Source organism: Nannospalax galili, unplaced genomic scaffold, assembly GCF_000622305.1.
Source record: "Nannospalax galili isolate Female #2095 unplaced genomic scaffold, S.galili_v1.0 scaffold1024, whole genome shotgun sequence".
Taxonomy (NCBI): Eukaryota; Metazoa; Chordata; class Mammalia; order Rodentia; family Spalacidae; genus Nannospalax; species Nannospalax galili.
In genome coordinates, this window is record NW_008351455.1 from 1,034,885 (window position 1) to 1,055,669 (window position 20,785).

The 20,785-nt window shown below is 41.8% G+C and overlaps 1 protein-coding gene across 3 annotated transcripts in view; it reads right to left on the reverse strand.

Annotated features, from left to right (window-relative positions):
- Positions 1–20,785, reverse strand: part of Rftn2 (raftlin family member 2) — a 75,493-nt gene that overhangs the window by 36,758 nt on the left and 17,950 nt on the right. For 2 of the 3 annotated variants that reach the window (XM_008848300.3, XM_029553623.1), the window contains 4 exons: positions 20,408–20,591; positions 19,428–19,542; positions 12,327–12,615; positions 7,924–8,127 (listed from right to left, as the gene is read on the reverse strand). In XM_008848300.3, coding sequence (XP_008846522.1) covers positions 7,924–8,127; positions 12,327–12,615; positions 19,428–19,542; positions 20,408–20,591 — 792 coding nt within the window. The remainder of the gene's footprint in view (positions 1–7,923; positions 8,128–12,326; positions 12,616–19,427; positions 19,543–20,407; positions 20,592–20,785) is intronic. The other variant, XM_029553624.1, reaches the window with a different exon arrangement.

Consider the following 20,785-nt stretch of genomic DNA (forward strand, 5'->3'; position numbering starts at 1 on the left):
GCTACGAACCATCCTTAACTCCAGTTCCAGGGGAATCCGAAGCCCTCTTCTGACCTCCGCAGCATTGCATGACAGGGGTGCACTCACATACATGCAGGCAATATACTCATACACATTAAAAAAATAATACTAAATAAATTAGAAAAAATAATTAGTGTACATGCCTGCATTCCACAGCACCCCTGTGGAGGTCAATTTGTGTCAGTCAGTTCTGTCTTTCCACCATGTGGGTCTGCTGCATTGAACTCAGGTCATCAGACTGCAAGTGCCTTCATCCACTGAGCCATCTCACTGGCCCACTTCTAAACTTTTCGGTTTAAAAGAAACTGTGGCAGATTCACACAAAGCAATACAGCATAGAAATAAAAGAGGCTCATTATAAAGCAGTATTACTAGTGAATTTCAAAGATATTTTGTTGCACAAAAACCAGATATGAGAAAAAAGACAGCTTAATTGGGTGTGGTGGTTCATGCCTATAATCCCAGCACTTGGGAGGCTGAGGCACAAGGCTTTGGGTAAATTCCAGGCCAGTCTGGGCTATAGAATGAGACCCTGTTTTAAAAAGACAAGAAGAAAGAAGCTGAGGCTGTAGCCCAGCGATTGATTGCCTAGTACACTTGAGGCCCTAGGTTCAATCCCCAGTACTTCAAAAAAAGCCCTGATCTCCAAAACAAAAAACAAGGGATCGGGAGAGAAGGAGTATAATCTGTAGAGTTTGGTGGAGCCCCAGAACAAGCTGTCCAGGAGCAAACTGTGAGAAAGCAAGTGATGCTTATCTGAGTTGAGGTGAAACTGACTGGGAAGGGTCACCAGAAGCCACCAGGAATCCTAGGAATGTTCTATATCTTGACTGTGTGTTGTCTCAACTACGCATAAGATGAGTGCACTTCTCTGTGTGTTGCAAACAGAAGCCCTCCTTGCTTTGGGGCTCTACCCCGAGCTCCTAAGGCTCCAGAGCCATTGACATCTGACCCTTGCAGGAAGGAGCACTCATTTTTTGACATAGTCTCCTAACAGAAGTGGCATCTAGGGAGAGTGGCAAGTGAGGCTTTGTGGGAAGTGTTAAATCTCCCTATAAGGAGGGTAAGGAGTGAGGTAATCATTTGAATAATTACCTTGTTTATTGTTCTGCATGCTGAGTCATTCCTTAACATTATACCACCTAGAGCTTCCCAACCAACGTGGCCCACCAATGTGCCCAAGACAAGTTTTCAGGTATGTCAAAAATACAGAGTGCCCCCTCCTTCCCAGAGAAGTTTCATTCACATGTGTTCATGTGCTGGACAGCAGTAGCATGTTCTATGTGCATGGTCTGGAAAAGTTATAAAGCCCTCGCATAACGTCCTGCTGTTCATTAAAAACAAAACAAAACACCAAAAACTGAATACCACCAGTAGCAAGTGCACTTGTAACCTCGAAGGATGGTCTGCAGTAGAGATGGAAGTGCATCGCAGTAAGGTTCTTTTTTAAAAGATTTACTTTTAATTTAAAAATTATATGTATGTGTGCATATTTGTGTGTATGTGAATGAGTACAAATGCCTGCAGAGGCCAGAGGCGTGGGATCCCCCTGGAACAAGAGTTACAGGGGTTATGAGCCACTTGATGTGGGTGCTGGAAACTGAACTTGGGTCCTCTGGACAGGCAGTATGTGCTCTAACCACTGAACAATCTCTCCAGCCCCAAGCATAAAGTTCTTTAATGTCAATGTTCTGTCTTAAAAATCCATGAAGGCAGGCGCTGGAGAGATGGCTCAGTGGTTAAGAACACTGGCTGTTCTTGCAAAAGATGAGGGTTTGAATTCCAGCACCCACATGGCAACTAATAGCTGTCCATAACTCCAGTCCCAGGGGATTTGACAGCCTCTTCTGACCTCTGAGGGCATTGCATGACACGGGTGCACTTACCTACATGCAGGCAATACATGCACACACATAAAATTAAAAAACAAATTAAAAAAAAATCCATGTAAACTTTTCATACTTTTTGAATATTCATTCTGGCTGGGTGTGGTGGTATACAACTGTAATCTCAGCTACTTCAGAAGATGAGGCAGGAGGATCACAAATCTGAGGCCAGCCTGGGCAACTTAATGATACCCTGTCTCAAAACAGAGTGAAATGCAACACAACAACCCCCTCCCCCCCCAAAAATAAAAAAAACTCAAAAACCAAAAAACCAAAAAAAAAAAAAACAAAAAAAACCCCAAAGCTCCCAAAAGGCTGGGGATATTAGTTCAGTGCTTGCCAAGCATTTGGGAGATCCTGGGTTTGAGTTCCATTATCACAAAACAAAAAGAAATGCCCTCCTCTTATCTAAAGAAGTAATGTGCTTCTCCACTCTTTCCCTTTATTTTCTTTTTGATATAGGGTCTCCCTGTAGCCCCAGCTGGCCTGGAACTTGCTATGCAGACCAGGCTGGCCTGGATCTCACAGAGTTCCACCTGCCTCTGCCTCCCAAGTGCTGGAATTAAAGGCATGTGCCACCATGCCCAGCTCCCTTCCCTTTCTTCTTTTCTTAAAAAAATTATTATTTTATGTGTATGAGTGTATTGCCTGCATGTAAATGAACCCGTGTCATGCAATGCTCACGGAGGTTAGAAGAGGGCGTCGGATCCCCTGGAGCTGGAGTTTTGGACAGTTGTTAACTGCCATGTGGGTGCTGGGGATTGAACCTAGGTCTTCTGCAAGAGCAGTCAGGGCTTTTAACAGCTGAGCCATCTCTCCAGCCCCCCCCTTCCCTCTCATAAAGTACTAGGAAAGTTTACCCTGCAAACTTGTGACCTCCCTACTCCCTGGCAGGGTGCATACCCTAAGGGCACTTGTATTCTGGGCCAAAAAAGCACAAGTTTGCTGGATGGCCAGAGAATGGGTTACTTGTCTGGACAGGTGACCTTGCACATGCATTTTAGCTGCTATGACATTGATATTCCTGTAAATGTGAGGAAAGGCAACACTCCGTTTTGGGATTTTTGTTATTAAACTGCCTGGGTGGGCCCAGGACCATCTCTAAAGTGGAGGGCAAGCATGCATGGTAACTGCTATTCTGTGTCTCTGTCATATCTATCAAAATGAGTCTCAGCGCCCCCACCATGGACTACTGGGGGGACTACTGGACTACTGGAATCTCTCATCAGTCTCCCAAAATGAGTCCAAAGAGGCCCTTTTAAAATTGCAAATGAAGCCGGGCGCACGCCTTTAATCCCAGAATTTGGGAGGCAGAGGCAGGCGTATCTCGAAGCCAGCCTGGTCTACATAGCGAGTTCCAGGACAGCTGGGGCTTCTGGGAGAACCTGTCTCAAAAGGACACACACACACACACACACACACACACACACACATACAAATCAGGGCTGGAGATGTGGCTCCGCTTGGTGCTCTTGCAGAGGACCTGGGTTTGGTTCCCAGCATCCACATTGGGTCGCTAACAACTGCCTATAACTCCAACTCTGGAGGATCTGAGGCCATCTTCTGTCTCCAAGGGTGTGTACACGCAGACACACTCAGAGAGAAATAAACATAAAACTTAAACATAAAAATGCAAATCAGATGACTCCCTCTTTAAATGGTTAAGAGCACGCACATCGAGCTGGGAGATGGCTCATTGAGTAAAGGTGCTTACAGACAAGACTGATGTGATGATCTGAGTTTGCTCCCCAGAACCCACATGGTAGAAGGACAGAACTGACTCCTGAAAGCTGTCCTCTGACCTCCATACTTGTGCTGTGGCACATGAGCCCATGTGCATACAACCACCACACCCACCCACAAAATGAATAAATGTTAGAAAAAAACAACCAACTATGAGCACCACCCTCCCTCAACCTTGGCCTCACCACTTCCTAGTCAGGCAAATGTGGCACATTATTTAGTAGCTGTGTGTCTCAAGGTTTCCTCACAGGGCTGCTTGTGGGGATGTAATGAGGTAGTCAACGCAGTGTTTCGAGCAATGCTGGCAGAAAACAAGTGAAACACACAGGCTAGCTCTCGCCACTGTTTCGCTGACAGTACCGGACTCTGTGGATGGCCACTACCTACCTCTCCCACATTGCTTGGAGCCAGCTTTTCTGACTGCCCTGTTCAGCCCACACAGACCTTCTGGGGTGCTCCTCTTCCTTGCTCTACACTCACTGTACTTTCTGCTGCTTTGAATGGTCCACTTCTGGCTCTTATATTCCTGTCCTTCCAGCATCCAGTCTCAGTGTGATTACCTTCCTGTACTTAGTTATTATTTTCTTTATTTGTGTGTACATGTTGAGTGTGGGCATGTCACAGCACTAGTGTGAAGGTCAGAAGACAACCTGCAGAGCTGGTTCTCTTCTTCCACCATGTGGGTCCTGGGAAATTGAACTCAGGTGGTCAGACTTGGCGACAAATACCTTTATCCTCTGAGCCATATTGCTGACCCCAGGTCACCCTTTCTTGTAGGTTTTTCCCTGCTGTTCTTGCCATAATGTTGGGCATAATCTCAATATTTCTCTTAATTTTGAATTAGATACATATGTTTTGAGACCTCCAAAGCCTGACTGAAGTCCCATGCTTGCTCCTTAAGAGCAGCAAAGATGGTCATTTTGTCATTATTGCAAACCTAGGGCCTAGAACAGGGCCAGCATATCTATGTATTTGAAAGGAAGATACACATCTTTCAGTATGCTCACCCCACTGCACTCCTCATTGTGATTCCTTGAAATGAAGCAAATTCAGAAACAATCAAAATGCAGCCTTAAGATTTGGCATACAGAGGGGTGTATGTGTGGGGCTCTACTCTGAGGATGATCTGTGTGTGTGTGTGTATTCCTGGGGGCTGTGCAAAACAGAAAAGGCTGTAGAGTGTAAGTGAGGGGACACTGCAGAGGAATCCCACAAATTTTACAATGTTTACACCATGCTTTGCTGAGGTAAGTGATTTTCAAAGTGTCTCCCCTTGCACAGCCACTCGGTTTCTGGAGTACTTTCTTCACTGTGATTTGTAAGGTATGATATTTAAGTTCCTGGACAATGTCTGGTTTTGTATGTCTATTCTTCCTGTGGTGATCTGACTTCTGATAATATTTGAGATGAGGACAGAAGCGAGGCACAAAAAAGTATGTATTGTCTCCCTGTGTGCTGTGAAAGTCAGGCATCAAACAATCCAGGGCACAGTTTAATTCAGGCCTAATTCCTCTAACTGGCTTCTCACAGTGACATAGATACTGGTCAGTTTTCCCTCTGCATCATCCCTGCACACTCCCAGGAAGATCCCAGTGACACACCCACTGTGGGGACCCCACAGCCCAAGGTGTCTCCTTAGGGACTTGGCAGAGCTTGCACTGTATATGGTCTGAAAAGGCATTCCAGGCATGCCCTGAGAGGGAGCGTCTCCCCAGGGCTTTGGGAACAAAAGCCCCACAGAGTTTCTGGTCAACAACTGCTGTAGCTAATTTTATTTCCATCAGACCAGGCCCAAGGCAGGATGCCAGAGAGACTGTGAGAAAGAATATTTTTGTTTTTCCTTAGGCAGTTTGTCACAAACCAAAACTTGAAGTGACTCTGCAGAGGGGAGAGGGATAAGGAGAGAGGGAGAGAGGAAAACAGTACAAAGTACAAATCAAATCTCCAAATAGATGATTCCTACCAGAAGGATGAAACTGCACACATGACACGTGTCAGGAAAGAAGACACGCCAGGAAATGAATTCCCCTGCAGTTTGGATGCTCGGCGTCCCCTTATCCACACAGCCTCATTAAAGTCTCACAATGATAAAGAGTCCTTTTCATTCTCCTTAAACTCAGATTCAAGTCAGCTCAATCACTTTCCCAAGTCACAGAGCTAATTATAAATAGAAGTGAAATTTAAATCCTAGTCTATCAGATTCTAATGCCTACTTTCTTCTCATTAAACCTTGTTATTTCCATATAAAACCCAGTCAGAGAAGTTTCTCATAACCAAGAAATACTAAGGAATATTTATTGAGCACATGCTGTATGCCAACATCTTTGCAAGGAACTATGTTTTGAGGCACTCCAGTGGGCTTTAATATTGTATCTAATTAAAAGGGCCTACGGGAACATGACTCTTGGCTAGATTAAGTTTCATCCCATCATCTGCTGCATTAGGGAAGGTATTATTAGACTAGTTTAAGAATAGCTGGGCAGGGAGGCTTCATGGTGCAATGGTAGTGTGTCTGACTCCAGATCAGGGGTTGTATGTTCAAATCATGTTGGGGTCATAAGTCACACTTATTTTAGGGCTGGAGAGATGGCTCAGTGCACTGGCTGCTCTTATAGAGGACTGGGGTTCGATTCCCAGCACCTACATGGTGGTCAACAACAACAGTCTGACTGACGGTCAGTATCTCCAGCTACAGGGCATCCAATGCCCTCTTCTGACCTCTGTGGACATTGTACAGCACAGGTGCACTTACACACATGCAGGCAATACAGTCAAATGCATAAAATAAAAATAATAGGGCTGGAGAGATAGCTCAGGGGTTAAGAGCACTGACTGCTCTTGCAGAGGACCCAGGTTCAATTCCCAGTACCTACACAATGCCTAATAGCCATCTATAACTCCAGTTCCAGGGGATCTGACACCTTCTTCTGACCTCCGTGGGCACTACATGACATGGGTGCACTTACATACATACAGGCAATACAATCATACACATAAAATAAAAGTAATAAAATTAAAAAATAAAAATAAGTAATTTTTTTTTTCAAAAGAATAGATGGGCATGATGGTGCATGCATTTAATCCCAGCACTCAGGAGGCAGAGGCAGGCGGATCTCTGTGAGTTCGCAATCAGCCAGGTCAACATATTAAGACCTTGTCTTAAGAGAATAAATAAATACAAATAGCAAGGTATAGATGAGTGTGTATCTTATTTGCTCTTGCATGCTTTCCTCCAGCCTCACTGTGCTTAGGGTGCTAAAGAATCCCAACTTTCAGGGAGACCCCATCTCAAAAAGAAAAAAGCAAAACAAAACAACAAAAAAATCCCAACTTTCACCTTATCTGATGCGTTTTTCTCCAGTTTGCTTACTATCTGTTTTTCATTCCTTTGAACACTAACCGCTCTTAAAGTTATTTTGGGGAAGTCTTTTGTTTTTCTTATATACTGTAACTCACTGAGAGAGGCTAGAAGAAGACAAAAGACAAATAGAAGTGACGATTTCTTTTCTGCACAAATTACAGACAGACCCAGGAATACACTGACTAATTGGGATAATATATTCATGTGATATTAACTATCAGATGCCACTGTAAGCTTCCCAATTGGCTGTTGCACTACGACATTGCTCTTGGAACTTTCCACATCACTCCCATGATGATTTGTCTAGTCCCCATAGTTCCTACTCAACAGCATCATTACACCACAATTCAACACCCACATGGGGTGTCCATTTGCTCTCAAGATGATAAAGCTTTTATTGAAAAAATTTTGCTACATTGAAAAATTTTATTTGTGTATGTTTTCTATATGTGCACATGTGGAGGTCAGAGGACAGCTTGTAGGAGTCAGTTCTTTTCTACCAAGTGGATCTAGGAATCAAATTCAGACCCTGACAACTTGGCTGCAAGTGCCTTTACATGCTGAGCCATTTCACTAGCCAAAACTTTGAAATTAAAGCTATAAACTTGTGCAATGACTGGAATATATTTGCTTAAGACATTTGAGTGGTGGCTCATGCCTTTAATCCCAGCACTTGGGAGGCAGAAGCAGGCGGATCTCTGTGAGTTTGAGGCCAACCTGGTCTACCTAGTGAGTTCCAGGCCAACAGCTGGGACTACAGGGAGACCCTGTCTCAAAAAGACCAAAAAAAAAAAAAAGAAAAAAGACATTTGAGTCCTTATAGACACAGAACTTGAAAAGCAAAAATATTTTCACCAATTTTGACACAAGTCCAAAGTATTTATATATAAATATATTGCTAATATAACTTACCTTTTGGTGTCTCCCAGCATACAAAAGAGTCTATTAAAGACAAGCCTTGCTTATAATAAAATGTAGTTAACTCCAGCCAGTTGGCATCAAGTGTGCTGATGACAGCTCCCTTCCTTGTCACTTTCATGGACAGGATGCCTTCCTGATAGGTCCAGCAGGCCGAATCATCTCCAAAAGCATTGAAAACCATGTATAATCTATTATCTGGGGATACACATTCAAGAAAAGGAGGGGGGATCATAATTTTACTGATCCAACATTTTATTAGTCATGCGACATTTCAAGTATATAAACAAATGCAGAAAAGAATAAAAGCACCCACCGTTCAGTTTAGAAAAGATGTGTGTATATATGTGTGTACATGTTTGTGTGTGTGCCTGTGTGTGTTTGGGTACATGTGCATGTACGTGTGCATGCAGGTGGAAGCAAGGGGTTGACGTTGGGTGTCTTTCTCTGTCCCTCTCCACCTTATTTTTTGAGACAGCATCTCTCACTGAACCTGGAGCTCATGATCTGTCTATTCTGACTCTGCCTCCCCAGCACTGGGATTACAGGCATGTGCCACTATACCTGGCTTGTATTTGGATGCTAAGGATCCAGCTCAGGAGCTCACGCTTGTATGACAACTGCTTTCCTGACTAAGCCACCTCCCCAGTCTCCTGTGCCCCAACTCAGTTTAATCAAATGGTAGCATTTTGCTGTATTAACTTTAGATTATTTTTTTCCTAGAAATGAGACATGGGCACAATCGAGGCAAGTGTGTAGCTCAGATGAGGACATCAGATTCCCCTGAACTGGAGTTATGAACAGTTGTTAGCTGCCATGTGAGTGTTGGGAACTGAACCTGGGTCCTCTGCAACAGTAGGCAATGTTTGTAATTGCTAAGCCATCTCCCCAGTCTCGGTATTTATTTATTTATTTATTTATTTATTTATTTATTGCCTTTTTGAGACAGGGTCTCCCTGTAGCCCCAGCTGTACTGGAACTCACTATGTAGACCAGGCTGGCTCACAGAGATCCATCTGCCTCTGCCTCCCAAGTGCTGGGACTACAGGTGTGCGCCACCATACCCAGCTATCTGTTTTTATTTTTTAAAACTATATTTTATTTATTATTTTTATTTTATGTGTGTTAGTGCATTGCCTACATGTATGTAAATGCACCAGTGTTGTGCTGCCCCAGGAGACCAGAAGAAGATGTTGGATCCCCTCCAACTGGAGTTAGCTGCCATGTGAGTGCTGGGAATCAAACTCAGGTCCTCTCCAATGGCAGCCGGTGCTCTTAACCACTGAATCATCTCTCCAGCCCACAAACTTTTAAAAAATATACAGTTATATGCTCATATATGAAAAAATGTTTTGCAGTCTAAAAATTTCTTTAGTAGTATATTGTTTCATATTAATCTATTAATTAATTTTTTATGGTGTTTGGGTTAAGCCCAAGGCCACGTACATGCTAGGTAAGTGCTGCATCACTAAGCAACCCCTCCAGTTCTCTAAATTGATATTGTTCAACATTATGCCTTTGAAAGGTGAATAGGTATGTAGATTTTATTCACTTAGTTTTTCAGTTATTTATTCTCTTTTTGATAGGCATACATATTTTCTATTTGTTTTTTTCTGGAAAGGGGCTTGGGCAGTGTCTATATAGCGTAGGCTGGCCTTGGATTCAACAGTCTTCCTGTTTTATCCTGAATGTTGGGATTATAGGAGTGTGCCACAGTGCCCAGCCAAATTTAAAAAAAAAACATTATTTATTTATGTTAATTTTGTGTGTGCATGTAAAAATGTGTATGTGTTTATGTGTGCACATACACAGTATGTACATGGAGGTCAGAGGACAACCTTCAGGAGTCAGTTCTCTCCTTCTACTCTGTGGGTCCTGAGCATTGAACTCAGGTAGTCAGGTTTGGTGGCGGGCATCTTTATCTGCTGAGCCATCTTGCTGGCTTCCAAGTTATTTAAAACATATTTTTTTAAAAATTTTATGTGTATGAATGTTTTGCCTGCATGTATGTAAGTGCATTCGTGTTGTGCAATGCCTGTGGAGGCCAGAGTGGGTATCTGATCCCCTGGAAATGAAGTTATGGATGGTTGTTACCCACTATGTGGGTGCTGGGAATCCAACCTGGGTTCTCTGCAAGAGCAGCCAGTACTCTTAACTACTGAGCCATCTCTTCAGCCCCACAGGTCATTTTTAAAAACAAACTTCAGCTGGGCATGGTGGCTCACACCTTTAATCCCAGCACTCAGGAGGTGGAGGCAGGTGGATCTCTGTGAGTTTAAGGCCAGCCTGGTCTACATAGTGAGTTCCAGGCTAGCTGGGGCTACAGGGAGACCATCTCAAAAAGACTAAAACAACAACAACAACAACAACAAAACAAATTTCAATTTTTGTTCTCTTGGACAAAAAGTCTGTGTGAATGACTCCAATACACAGTTAGACTTGGAAGTTCTGGGTCTTAGCTCAACTGTGAGCCTTGGTACCCACAACTATGGCTGTGTTTTCTGAAGTATGATCTCATATTACCAAATACTTCAAGAGGTCTTTTCTGTACTCCCATAATTCCTTTCTCTACCCTCCCCAATTAAGGGATACTGCTTTAGAAAAGTAATTAAGAAATGTAAAATTTTAAAGTATTTAGAAATCAAGATCTAAAGACAGATAATTTAAATGGTAAATTGGATTGAGAACTTCACGGACTGGAGAGTTTCATTGGCTCAAACTTGGGCTGGAATCAGTGTGGTGAGTAAAGGGAACTGTAAGTTGAAGATTAAGTCCTCTGGGTCCAGCTCCAGGACTCTTTAAAAAAAAATCTGAATTTGCAGAATATCATGGCACATGCCTTTAATTCCAGCACTCAGGAGGCAGGGGCAGGCAGATCTTTGTGAGATTGAGGCCAGCCTAGTCTATATAGTGTGTTGTAGGCTAGCTAGAGTGAGACCCTGTCTCACCCCCCCCAAATTTTAATTACATTGTTTATTTACTTAATTTGTGTGTGTGTGTGTGTGTGTGTGTGTGTGTGTGTTTGCAGCATGGCATATGTATGGAAGTCAGAGGACAACTTGGTAGCATCAGTTCCCTCCTTCCACCATGTGAGTCCTGGGGACTGAACTCAGGTCATCTGGCATGGCAGCAGCCTTCAACCACTGAACCATCTCACTGGCCTTTGCCTTTAACATTCCTATAATTTCATATTGCAGGAGGGTCAGGGAGGTTGTTCGAAGTGAAAAGGGAGTGTGGTAGGGGCGCTGGGGAGAGGATGAACTGGGAAACACTTCTGGGGTCTTTCTTCAGAAGATCCTCCTCCTGTGGTCAGATGGATCTCTGCCGTGCACAGGACACGGAGCACATCCCATCAGAATGCAGAAAGCCCTGACTCCGTTGTCTTCTCCAGTACCAGCATGATCAAAGGCTCAGTTAATAGCTCTTAACTTACTGGAGCTTATTTTGTGCCAGGCACTGGGCTAAGCACTTTCCAGACACCTCTTCTTTATTTTTTTATGACCCTGTGAGAGAGGCTCTACCCTGCCCCCTTTTATAAAGAAATCGAGGCATTTGTCTCCAGGGCCCATGTTAACTCCACTGTTTACAGAGTCTTTGATTTCTTTTGATACTGTTCTTTAAAAAATGCCCACAAAGGTGTCAGAAAACTTTTTTTTTTTTGGTCTTTTTGAGACAGGGTCTCCTTGTAGCCCCAGCTGTCCTGGAACTCACTACGTAGACCAGGCTGGCCTTGAACTCACAGAGATCCACCAGCCTCTGCCTCCCAAGTGCTGGGATTAAAGGTGTACGCCACCACGCCTGGCTCAGAAAACTTTAAATAGTCAAAAATAAATGAGTAAAATGCTCTCAAGTTCTTGGGAAAACTTGTGAGTTGGCAGAAAAGCACAAAACTATTGTTTAAAGTTATTCTTGGTGGCAAGCACTACTGTTAAAATAATTGATTCATCATGATGTGCCATTTTCATATTCTAGCTGATGATCAAAGAAAGTCAATTAATTTCAAAGGTGAAAAGCGTTCATAAAATGGGAAAGGCCTGGACTAACATTCTCACACACTGTTTGCCAGACAAATGTCAATCAAAATAGCTTTCTTTGCAGTCCTTCCCTGTAGCACATGTACAGCCTTCAGTTTTCAAGAGGGCTTCCGATGACTGCATGGAAACTACTCATTGCATTATGTGGATGGCTTGCACGACCCAGTAGGGAGAATTTCCACCTGAATGCTACCCTGCCTTATTTCTGGCTATAATAAGTTGAAAAAAAAAAGACATTTATATTTGTTCATTGACTTCATAATCTGCAGAAATTTCCTTTGTTTTATGTTTCTTTCTTCTTTTTTTAAACCTCAAAAACAATATATTTTGTGGAACTTAGGAATATATTTCCCTTCCTCTCACCCTGTCTGTTACCGTCTCCTTGCTTTGGTTTGGAGTTGCTGGGACTGCCATTTCCTTCTGTTTGACACTGTCCACCTTCATGCTGAGGTTCCTCCTCAGTCCCGCTTTCTGACGACTGCCCGCTTACAGCGCCTTCATTCCAGCTTTTGTTGTCATCTGAACTGTGTCTCACAGGCAGTACCAATTCTGCATCTCCATCATGGTTAGTTCCATTACAGTATTTAGAGGAAGGGTAATGCTGTGATATGAATCCAACAAATTTCATTCCTCTTTTAGCAGCAACATTAGCCTGAGATTTAAAAAGAGAGATGGCAGAACAAAAGGTAAACTTGGAGGCTGGAGAGATGGCTTGGTGTTTAAAAGCACTGGTTGCTCCCAGCACCCACATTAGGTGATCACAACCACTTATAGGTCCAGTTCCAGGGAATTCAATGCCCTCTTCTGACCTCTGAGAGCACTTGCACACATGCGGTACACATACCAATAGGCTGGGTGTGGTGGTGCATGCCTTTAATCCCAGAACTCTGGAGGCAGAGGCTGGCAGATCTCTGTGAGTTCAAGGCTAGCCTGGTCCACATAATGAGTTCCAGGACAGCTGGGGCTACAGGAGACCCTGTCTCAAAAAGACCAAAAACATTTTTTTTTAAGTAAAAATCTCCAGAAAAGGTAAACTCCATCTACATTGATTACTTAGTCAACTAACCTTTTATTTCATTGAGAAACTCTATTAAAAGAGGGAATAAATTGACTAGTAACTAAAGACACACCCCTAAACTTGTTGCTGGATAACCTCTTAAGTAGCATTATGCCTGAGTCTGTTTCAGCATCGTCATGCCTTATGAATAGAACTAGCACACTTTAGAAATTATAAAAGCAGGACCATATTTTTCTCTGAAAGACCACATTTGGGAAAAACTAGTAATTTTATAGCATGGTTTTTTTTTATAGCATGATTTTTTTGAGATGATTAACAATGATCTTTCCAGCTGGAGCAAAATTAAAGACTATTCCAGAGCTCTCAATACATCTTCATTATTAAAGAGGACATTAATTTAAAAGCAAAAGCCACACAGCATTGGGGCTAGAGAGATGGTTCACTGGTTAAGAACTCTGGTTGTTCTTGCAGAGGACCCCAGTTTGGTTTCTAGCACCCACATTCCAGCTTTTGTTGTCATGGTTAGCAACAGTCCATAACTCTAGTTCCAGGGGATTCAGGGATTTGATACCAGATATGCACATGGTGCACTTATATAATGCGGGCAAAACACTCTTACACAGCTGGTATGGTGTCACACACCTTTAATTCTAATCCTCAGGAGGCAGAGGAAGGCAGAACTCTGCAAGTTCAAGGTCAGCCTGGTCTACATAGTGAATTCCATGTTAGCTGGGGCTACAGGGAAACCATGTCTCAAAAAGACCAAACCAGCTGGATGTGGTGGCTCACACCTGTAGTCTGAGCACTTGGGAGGCAGAGGGAGGTAGATCTCTGTGAGTTCAAGGCCAGCCAGGTCTACATAGTGAGTTCCAGGACAGCTGGGGCTACAGAGAGACCCTGTTTCAAAAAATAAAAATAAAATAAAATTAAAAAAGACCAAACCAAACCCCAAATACTCATATACATAAAATAAAATAAATAAATCTTTTAAAAAACAAGCAAAACACCCCCTCCCATAGCATTATCTGATGTTGAAGAAGATAAATGTTAAAAGTTGAATTCTTACAAATAAATATAGAACATAAGCCCAATTCATAGCACAACTGTACTGAAGCTTTCTGATCTGCTTATGCTCTTGATGTTATTGCCACTGATCTGGGTCAAATACACATAATTAGATTATATCTTATTACTTAATAAATAGACTCTGAAATAGATGGCATGATGCCAGTGAAATAATGTGAGATCTTAAGAGTAGTTATTTTTATTTTTTTTAATGTGTATGCCTTGTATTGCCTGCATGTAGGCAGTGCACCCGTGTCATGCAATGCCCAAGGAAGATAGAAGAGGTTGTCAGATCCCTTGGAACTAGAGTTATGGACAGTTAGTAGCTGCCATGTGGGTGCTGGGATTCCAGCCCAGGTCTTCTGCAAGAACAACCAGTGTTCTTAATTTCTGAGCCTTCTCTCCAGCCCCTGAGTGGTTATTTTTAGGTTCAGAACTTTTTCCATTGACATAATTATATTATTTTATTTAAATATATACTTCCCAAGACTCAAGGGATTTTTCTTCTGTACTTAAAATTTTTTTTTGAAATATGGGGCTGGAGAGATGGCTCAGCAGTTAAGAGCTCTGATTGTTCTTACAGAGGAAGCAGGTTCAATACCCACATGGTGGCTATGAACTGTCCTTAACTCCAGTTCCAGGGGAATCTGATGCTCTCTTCTGACCTCCATGGCGTTGCATGACATGGTGCACTCCTCACATACATGCAGGCAATACACTCATACACATAAAATAAAAATGATATATAAAATATTTTAAAAAAGAAAAAAATAAAATATTAAAAATTTTTTTGGACTTATTTATTTTTATTTTATGGGTATGATTGTTAAGTGCCATGTGTGCACTGCCTATAGAGGCCAGAAGAGGGTGTCAGATCCCCTGGAACTGGAGTTATGGCTGGTTGTTAGCCACCATGTGGGTACTGGCATTTGAACCTGGGTTCTCTGCAAGAGCAGTACTGCTCTTAACCGCTGAGTCATCTCTCCAGCTCCACTTCTCTTTGCTTTTGTTTCAGTGCCTTTATTCTATTTGGTTTTCTGTTTTTTTTTTTTTAAAATAAAAAATATTATTTTTATTCATGTGTATGAGTGTATTGCCTGCATGTATGTAAATACACTTATGTCATGCAATGCCTGTGGAGGTCAGAAGACAGCATTGAATCCCCTGGGACTGGAGTTACAGATGGTTGTTGGCTGTCATGTGGGTGCTGGTGACTGAACCCAGGTCCTTTGCCATACCAGTCAGTGCTCTTAACTGCTGAGCTATCTCCCCAGCCCCTTTATTCTATTTGTACCAGTATTTTTCTCCTTTGTTCAGCTAGCAATCCCTATTGAGGGCATGGACTGAGTTTTATTAGTCCTTGCATTTCAGCTTTTTAAATATTCGTTAAATAAATTAAAATGAAGATATAGCATTTTGAGACAGGGTCTTCTTGGAGTCCCAGTTGGCTGGAACTTGCTATTTGGACAAGGCTGGCCTCTATCTCACAGAGATCCACCTCCTCTGCCTCTGAATGCTGGGGTTAAAGGTGTGCTCACCACACCTGGCAGCTGTCTTTTTTATGGTCACTGTTTTTAAGCATTTAAATTAAACGTTTTAAGTGTTACCTGGGAAAGTGTTCCCTGGGAGATAGAAACACTGACAGAATAAAGTAGGATAAAAAGACCAAGAAGAACCAGAACAAAATAAAAAGCAAGGTCCAGTCAAAGGAAGCTAGTATAAGTCAACTCCAGCCAAAGGGAAGCAGAATTCTGTGGAAGGAGAGACTGCGTGTTTGGAGCAGAACTAAGGAAATTGGCTGGCACAGCAGCATTCACTCCTATGAGTTACCACATTGAAATTTAAGACTGCATGAAGACTTAAGCATATTTTCCCCTTTTCAGGTGTCGTGGAGAGAAGAGGGAGGTGTAAAGGGGGTCATCTGTTGTCAATGTCCCCTCTAGGTATTATTCATTGATTTGAATGGAGAAATGTAGGAAGGCTTTCTCTTACTATGATAGAATACTTTATCTAGAAAAGTCTGGTAACAAATACCATATTGATGTCTTTTCCTGTAAGTTGGAGGATTGATTTTTTAAAAAAATTACACTTATTTATTATTTATTTATGTGTGTGACTGGGCCATGGTGTGGTGCACATGTGAAGGTCAGAGGACAACTTGTGGGAGTCTGTTCTCCCTCTTTCCACTGTGTGGATCCCAGGATATTTCAGGCATCGGCTTTACCCACTAAGCCATCTCACCAGCCTTGGGTGACTGGTATTTTTCAATGCTGTGCTTTAAAATCCTGAGAGAAGATGCAAACTTGATTTAAGAAATTAAATGGATAGTACTGGGGATGTAGATATGTAGTAGAGGCAGATAAACAGATAAAGTAGAGTGCTTGCAGCCATGTCTGGGGGCGGTAGAGGGGGCTGTGTTTAATCCTCAGTATCACAAAACAAGCAAACAAACAAAAACCAGAGTGGACATTAATATGATGCTAAAACTCAACTCAAAAATTAGCCACAGTGCAGCCATTCAAAACAGTGTTTGGCGTTCACTTGCTGCTCTTGTTCATCCCCAAGACAATGTTCAGATAGTTCATGTGCTGTTTCCTGAAGCTTTTCACTTGGAGAAATAATCCCATTACTCTAATTGCTGAAACAACAATACTTTCCTGTTTAAGCTGGTCTTTAACTGTGTCCAGGAAGTCAAATTCAAAACAAAGGCTCTGATGGTGATCTATTAAGATTGAATTAGTAGCTGCACAGTTCTGTTTTTAAAAAAAGCTGTCTGGAGTGGATTTATTCCCAGAAAAAGCAGTTTCCCAGAATAGTAGCAGTAAACAGTATATGTACTTTGTTTATAAAATCTAACCTCATGGAGTTTTCCTATAAGCCCTGTTGAATGGTAACTTTGTATCTAAATGGGAAACATCATTAGCAGCTGTTAGTGGCTAAACACAAACCACTGAGGATTGTACACAAGTGGTTATTTAAAAGTTTGAAATCAAAACAGAAGCAAATTTCACAATTTCTTTTTCTCTTTGTCTTTTTCCCTTCTGTAGACCAGGCTGGTTTTGAACTCAGGATCTTCCTGCCTCATCCTCCTATATACTGGGACTGTAGGAGTGAGCCACCACACCGGCTCTAGTCTCACTTTTTTTTATCTGAAAGGAAATGCCTGGTGTTCTTGACTCTATACTTAAATACAAACTAAAAACTTATGTCATTGTTGGGGGGGCACCCACTCTTCTGTAAATAAACCCCCACCCTATGCTCAGTTAGCAAGCCCAATAAACTCATTAGGATTTTAAAAAATAGACTTCCCACAAATTTGTGACTTATAAATTACATTTATTATTGCCCACAGGAAATTTTATGCTTAATGTATGTGATAAATTATGTACAGCAATAAATGTCTTTTACGTAAAAAGAACTTCTGCCATTATGACTTAAAAACGATGTTCACCAAAAGTTCCACTGATTTAGAATATTTGTGAATATATACTTTCTCACTGGTTTTGTCAGTCTACATTTAGTGCTTAACTTTCTATTCATGCAGCTTCCAAAGGATGCATAGACTGAAAATTTCCTTCTGATTCTTTCCCAAGTGATTCTTTTTGAAAAATATTTTATTTATTATTTTATTTTATGTGTATGAGTGTTTTGCCTGCATGTATGTAAGTGCAATGCCCATGGAAGCCGGAAGAGGACAACAGATCACCTGGAAATGGAGTTAGGGATGGTTGTTAGCTGCTATGAGCTGGGCATTGAACCCAGGTCCTCTGCAAGAGCAGCCAGTGTTCTTAACCCCTGAGCCATTTCTCCAGGCCTTAAAGTTAGGTTTTCTTAAAAACAACAACAACAACAACAACAACAACAACAACATGTTTTACATGGAAACTCCTCCATTCATAATTAAATATGTTGACTTCTTTGTTTTCTTTTGGATTTCTTTTTTTTTTTGTATTTCAAAAAATGACCTCTTTATCTCATCTAAAATTTTTGGAATCTATGTTTGGTGAAAGCTTTTAGTATTACAGTTATTCCTACATTTTACATCACCAGATTTGTTATTAAACTCTTAGGCAATTACATTCTCTTCTGTTTTCTTCATTCTGCTTCATTGTCTTTATTATGTTTTTGTGATGGTTAATCTTGGTTGTCAACTTCATTGGATCTGAAATCAGCTAACAGGAAAGGTGTCATGCACATCTGTGAGGGATGTTCTTGAAGAATTTCAATGAAGTGGGAAGACCCATCCAAAATGTAGGCCGCACCTTCCGGGACAGCCAAGATAAAAGGCAGTCTGAGAAAGAAGGACTTTGTCTTTGCCTGTGTGCCTCAGTGCTGTGCTGGCGAGTTCATCTGCCTGTTGGCATCTTGCTGCTCCTGCTGCCACTGATGCTGCTGTTCTTCTCTACATCGGGGCCCAGCTTCCCATGTGGGTTAGAGACCAGGGCTCTCCAGGAATCTTCCAGGCCTTCAATGCTGGACTGCTGAGGCATCTGGCTTCATGGATTGAGCTGGCCCTGGGTTCTTGGCCTCTCCAGTGTGAAGGCAGCCATTGCTGAATGACTTAGACTGTATCATAGTTGAATAAATCCCCCTTTTAATATATTCATTCTATTGGTTCTGTTTCTCTAGAGAATCCTGTTACTATGGCTTTAAACTCTAGATAGCTTGGTACAAGACCCTTAATACATTCTGAGTTCTGGTAGAATAAGTCATCTATCTTTTCCCTACTCTTTCTTTCTCTTTTTTCTTAAGACGCTGTAGCTCAGGCTGCCTGGATCTCACTATGTAGTTCAGGCTAGTTTTGAACTCACCATATAGCTGAGGATAACCTGTACCCTTGATCTTCCTGCCTCTACTTGCAAAGTGCCAGGATAAGAGACAGGCTTGTGCTACCCCACCTGGGTTTCCTATGTTTTCAGAGTAAGAATGGATAAACATCAAATGTTGCTCAATATGTCATGAGGAAATGCAGACAGTATCTGTGCTGGTTAGTTTTTGTCAACTTGACACAAACTAGTCATGGGAAAAAGGAACCTAAGTTGAAGGGTTTCCTCCATCAGACTGGCCTGTGGGCATGTCTGTGGGGCATTTTTCTTGGTTGCTAATTGATGAGGGAGGGTCCGGCCCACTGAGGGCAGTGCCATCTCTAGTCAAGTGGGTCCGGGGTATATAAGACAGGCACCTGAAGGAGAATCTTGGGAGCAAGCCAGCAATTGGGGTTCCTCATGGTCTCCGCTTTCTGTTCCTGCTTGAGCTCCTGCCCTGACTTCCTTCACTGATAGATTTTGACCTGGTAGTATAAGCCAAAAAACCCTTTCCTCCCCAAGTTACTTTTGGTCATGGTGTTTATCAGAGCAACCAGAAAGGAACTAAAACAGTACCTTTTCTATGAGTTCTTTAGCTGCGTCATTTGCTTGTGTCTCATAAGTTAGTGGACACTCCTCAATCACAAGTCTTGGGCGCCTTTGACCACTGGGTGCTGCTGAATGCTTAGGGCTGCCACAGAGAAGATGTTCATGGTCAGAGGTCAACTACTGATTTTCGGTTGTGTCCATGTGCAAACAATGAACAACCCACAAATAAGGTCAAGGCACTAACTTTGTTATTTCAAACATGATGACTATATTTTCAAATAAAAATACCACAAACACACAGTAACTTCTATTAACTTCAGATTCCTTAAACTGCCATCGATTTAAGTCCTAATTTATAGTGAATGAAAGCTTTTAGCCTTGTCAGACCACTTCTAATCTAAGTAATGCTAAAAACAGAAAAAGAAGTTTATACACAGTTGATGGATTTTATAACTAGGTCACAAGTGTTACTACTGTAAAAATGTTATGTTTGGGGGCTGGAGAGAGGGTTCAATGGTTAAGAACACTTGCTATTCTTCCAGAGGACCCAGGTTCGATACCCAGTACCCACATGGTGACTAATAACCATCCTTAATTCCAGTTCCAGGGGATCTGACACCCTCTTCTGGCCTCTGCAGGGCATTGCATGCACATGGTGCACTTACATACATGCAGGCAAAACATTCATATACATAAAATAATAAAAATATGTCATGTTTGCTTAGTAATGCTTGTAAATATCTGTGTTGTAGTAAAAGCTGAAGTCCATATACACTCTGTTGTTAGATATGTATATGTAGATAATTATTCCTGAGTACCAATTACTGCCCCTTAAAAACACAACTGGGGATTTGGGGATAGGACTCAGGGTATACCACTTGCCTAGCATATGCAAAGTCTGACTGGCCTGAAACTGAGAGAGATCTCCCTGCCTCTGTCTGCCTAGTGCTGGAATTAGTGCACCACTATGACTAACCACTATGACCTTTCTTAAGCACCAGACTTACCTTAATTTCAAGCGTGACAGCACCACTCTGTAGAGATAAGTTGCTGGTAGATGTTTTCGCTGCCCTACAGGTTGTATTATAGGATGAATGGCCCCAACAATATATCCTTTAAGATAATAGTCTTCCACTTTTGTAATTATATCCAGAACTGAATTTATCTTGATGACTTCTGGGTTTGTTGAAGCTGAAATACCAAAAGTAAAGAGAAATTTGCATATTCATAAGATTTACCTTATTTTAACTTTACCTTATTTCTATCTATATGTGATAATTTTAATGAATATGGAAAAAGAAGCCTATGGCTTAATCTCAGATAAGATATACTAACATGTATTATATATTATATATTTTATATTAATTAATATCAGAAAATATTGT